The sequence below is a fragment of the Ictalurus furcatus genome, chromosome 6, assembly GCF_023375685.1.
Source record: "Ictalurus furcatus strain D&B chromosome 6, Billie_1.0, whole genome shotgun sequence".
Classification (NCBI taxonomy): Eukaryota; Metazoa; Chordata; class Actinopteri; order Siluriformes; family Ictaluridae; genus Ictalurus; species Ictalurus furcatus.
In genome coordinates, this window is record NC_071260.1 from 20,813,265 (window position 1) to 20,817,727 (window position 4,463).

The 4,463-nt window shown below is 40.3% G+C and overlaps 1 protein-coding gene across 2 annotated transcripts; it reads right to left on the reverse strand.

Annotated features, from left to right (window-relative positions):
• Positions 1–348: 348 nt before the first annotated feature.
• Positions 349–3,315, reverse strand: atp5mc3a (ATP synthase membrane subunit c locus 3a). 2 transcript variants are annotated; one of them, XM_053627056.1, is made up of 5 exons: positions 3,241–3,315; positions 2,959–3,052; positions 2,095–2,169; positions 1,063–1,253; positions 349–933 (listed from the first exon to the last, which is right to left on the reverse strand). In XM_053627056.1, exons 2-5 carry the CDS (start codon positions 2,995–2,997, stop codon positions 819–821), a joined length of 420 nt encoding a protein of 139 aa, XP_053483031.1. In that variant the 5' UTR covers positions 2,998–3,052; positions 3,241–3,315; the 3' UTR covers positions 349–818. The 2 variants fall into 2 exon arrangements, with proteins under 2 accessions (XP_053483031.1, XP_053483032.1); XM_053627057.1 differs by having other exon boundaries at positions 3,165–3,248.
• Between the last annotated feature and the right edge of the window lie 1,148 nt (positions 3,316–4,463).

The following is a 4,463-nucleotide window of genomic DNA, read 5'->3' on the forward strand; positions in this document are numbered from 1 at the left end:
TTCCGCCATTTATTTCGTAGGAATTGGAGTACACAGGACAAAAGAATCGCTCTGAACCAGAACTCAGGTTCCCAAACATGGTTCTAAAGTATTCTCTGTCCTACAGTGTTTTCTTCAACTGTTAATGAACACCAACACGTGCAGGACATGTGATCGTCCATTACCAGGGCTCTCTACTCCAATCCTAGAGTTCAAGTAGTCTTCCTGACCAACACACTTGATCCAGCTTAGTAACTGATGAGCAGGAAAACCTAGATTGTGTTGCTCAGTGAGTTCCTAGGACCAAATAGCTAAAATCTATTTCGACAAGAGAGCAAGCAGGGAATAAGTAACAACCTTGAACACCAGTAAACACAAGTATATATTTATTTAACGCAATTTACAAAAGCAAATGTTTACTGGCTTTTAACCAGCTGCATCCTACATCCCTTTCTCCAGCCACCAGGACTGCAACCCCTGGAACTGAGTGGACCCAGAGCAAATACACTTCTCCAATTGTGATGTACAGAAAGTGCCATCAGACTACCAAGGTTTTGTGATGAATCCTCAACGTTGACATTTTAGTGTGTACCATTGTTGTTGTTCAAAGCAGGGTCAAACACAATTCCCAAAATACAAAAATTACAGTTGTCCTTTAAACACTTCAATACACGTTTTAATTTTGTAATTGCTTACAAGTTTATAATACAATATTGTTTTGACATAGTGGACATTGAAAATGAGCATTTCTTTCTACATGGACAATTAAGAGCAGACACTTGGTAGCAACTGTGAATTCACAATTGAGTAGAGCGTATGTTGCCACTTGTAGTAAGTTTTTACATGGCAAACAGGATGAGGAAAGCAACCATCAAACAGAAGAGACCCATGGCTTCAGACAAAGCAAATCCCAGAATAGCATAGGAGAAGAGCTGCTGCTTCAGAGATGGGTTCCTTAAATAAATAAAAAACAATTTTAAAAAGAAAAGACAAGTCAGATTCACAAAATCCTTGCTTGAAAATCCACATCAACTGTAACAATTAATTACAGACTGAGTGATGAAAAGCTGGTAGCATTTTTACCTGGCATATCCAATGATCAGACTGCCAAAGACGGTTCCGATTCCAGCACCAGATCCAGCCACTCCAACAGTGGCAGCTCCAGCTCCAATGAACTTGGCGGCAGTGTCGATGTCACGGCTCACCGCGCTGGTCTGGAAGCCTCGCAGACACACCTGGGTGAGGGGAGACTGGGGCAGAAGAGCAGCAGGAGTCTAAAGAGAAAGAGGAACATGAGTGATGATCTGGTACATGGCACAAACATACGAGAATGTCATATGACAAATATAACCAAACACTTTCTCCTTTTAGTGCAAAGTAGCACTTTGAATTTCCCAAGTGGTAAAAACAGGGCATGCATCAGGACTGGGAAGAGTAGTGGATCCTCACACATTTACTGCATTCAGTAATCACTTACTATTTTTATCTAGTCTGGGTCACAGTGGCTTAAATTAATGAGTCTGTTAGAAAATATTGTGGACAAGTGAAAATTACTGTGGAAGCAGGACAGAATTCCCTTGGGGATGCAAAATATAAAGAAACAGCTAAACTATAAAATCAGTGAACATTGTGCTGAACTCAATACATAAAAAGATCAAGTCACTAAACCCACTGACATGACTGTGGTCAGCACACCACAGAACAAGTACAGACTCACTGATTGTGCATTTTTGTACTTCTTCCTGAAACTCACTACGGTTTAGTAAAACATCACTGCATTACACAAGTCCATCTCCTACCATCTTTTTATGCCACAGGTGCATGAGTGTTTTCACTATTCTAATAAAACCACTTCAACTCAAGAAGAGCTGTTAATTAGCTGGTTTGATTGAAGTAGGTGTGTTAGGAGCAGGGAAAACACTACAATGTGCAGGACAGGGGGTGCTCCAGGGCTAGGGATCCCATGATTTAGATACTTGTGACAATATAATACTTTGAAAGGTGGGGAAAAAGAGTAACAAATGCGAATTCAGGACTATTACAATGACAGGCAAGTGCACAGAGATTGGTTAGTACAAGTAGGAATCAGCTGGCTACTCAGTCTTTTTAACTCACCTCTGTTTTGACCTCTGGCCTAGACAGTACAGCAGCAGACACGGGTCTGTACAAAGCCCGGGATCCAGAGCGGACCTGAAACACATTCAATATTAGTGAGACAAAGAAACAAAGTGCAGAAAGTGAAAAAAATAACCACTGAGACTTTTGAAGGACACATATGCAGGGTGAAGCACACAGGGTCCAAGTTCATCAGGTGACCAAGTACATAACTCTCACCTTTTTACTGAATGACAGCTGCACAGTTGTGGTGTTTGGACAGAGAAACTAGACATTACCATTTTGTTGCAAAAACAAGAAAACCTTTGAGATGTAGTTATAAACGTTCTGCAGACAACTAGCTAGAAAGACATTCCCCGAAAAACCCAGTAACAGTGTTAATAATAATAATAATGATTACCAGTCTGGAATACAGTCTGACCCAATATGAAGACATTTTAATGGTTTTATTAACTGGAACTCGGAAGACAGGTTGGACAGGGGTGCAGCCAGGTTAAACAAGCCTAAACACCACAACATGCCAGTGAACCCTTATTAGCCAACCTCTATGCACCTAGCTTAGCTATTAGCATGCTAACCCGCGAACTAGCTAGATTTTGACCTTAAAGCAAAAGCTCATTATGGCAACCTTCCACACAAGGGACAGTTATTCAAATCCCAAAACACACGTTAATGCAATAATCTGGACACATGTCTGGTTTCCTGCTTTACTCTGTCGAGCTCTGAACACATGAACGGATGAATGAACTCGCTGTAGCTACAGTAAGTAGCAACCGGCTTCAAGTTCAGCCGAAGGCCCCAAAAATACACTCAAAGATACAACAGATTAAACGACACCAAACCGGCTCGTGTTAAATTACTCACCAGTGCAGGTGTGGAGACGAATTTCGCACAGGCGTACATGGTGGAATTTAAGGTTTTTTTTTATCCTATTAGGATTACAGCAACAGGAGACTGTCTAAAGGCAAAATGGGGTAAGGTCAATACCAATTTTATACTTTTATCCCAAAATAAAACGGCTTAAAATCACATATAATATTACTAACAACTGCTTAAGTAATAACACTGACTAAAAAAAGCTGGAGAACAAGGATGAAGCAGGATTGACTTTTTTCCACACTAGCCTGCAGAATCTCCGATACTCACCGAAGACAGAGGTCGAAACACCCGAAACACTGCGCACGCGCACGAGTGGCTCTCAGAAAAGTCCCGGATGAACACGTGACGTCACGCAAGGTCGTTTCTTCCAAGCTTTATTGAAATGGCACATAGAACAAAACGAAGAGGTTTATTTATTTATTTATTTTTAAAACATAAAAAAATACTTGCTGATTGTTTGGGCACGTTATGTTTAATCTTCGTTACCAGTTCATTATTAGACTTTTTTTGGTTGACTTTATCACCTTCCATAAATGAATGAATGAATGAATGGTTTGGGGTAGTAGGTAGTGTTGGTGCTTTACAGCTCAATAATATTAGGTTCACCTTCAGATTCAGGTGCACAGGACTGACGACTCTAAATTGGTTCTATGTTTGAATGAGTGTGTGAGATGCTCTGTGAATGAATAAATCTTGAGGTTGGTGCTTTACCGGTCCTGAGCTTTGGTTATGGTCTGTTTGGACTTTGGCTTGTTCTCGCCATTTATGAACTTGGCCGATGCTTTAAGTCAAAGCAAATTACAATTGAGAGGCAGTACAATCTTAGTGATTTGTATATTTCAAAAATCTGTTATTTGGTCAATTGATCATGGTAAAATGTTTGGTCTGACTGGATACCAGTTGCCAAAACACCAAGCTGGTCAAGGTGGACCATCTTGGAGAGCTTGTAAGAGAGGGTGATAATCCATTTCTGAACTGTTGCTACTCACAGAGTATTGTAGTTATTTTAAGAAAAGAATGCAACAGACAGAGTCAGTTAGAACATTTCAAACGTTTATCAGTCCCTCCAGGCTTTTGCGATTGTAGAAATGAACACAAAAATCAAGGAAACTCCGTAATATTCACAGGAGCTTGTAATTATTCAAAATTGCTGCAGATTTTCTGAAGATTTGAGCCAAGACGTAACATGTAACATCATCACACGTGCCATGTGACGTTAAAGCAACGAGCATTCAGCCAAAGCCCTCTTTGATTCATGTGTATCGAACATGAGGACAGCTAAAAGATCTGATTTGACAACAAACATCACTGCAAAAAACAGTGCAAAACAATTTTGCCATTTCAAGTAGTTTTCTGCAAAATAAGGAAGCTGGAAAGTTTGACCAGGTCAACCTATGTATTAGTAACTGGTAGGCCTAGATGAGGCAGAATTTTCAGCAGGGTCAATAATTAAGTGTTTGATGTCCTATGGTAGGCCAGCATCCCCTCCA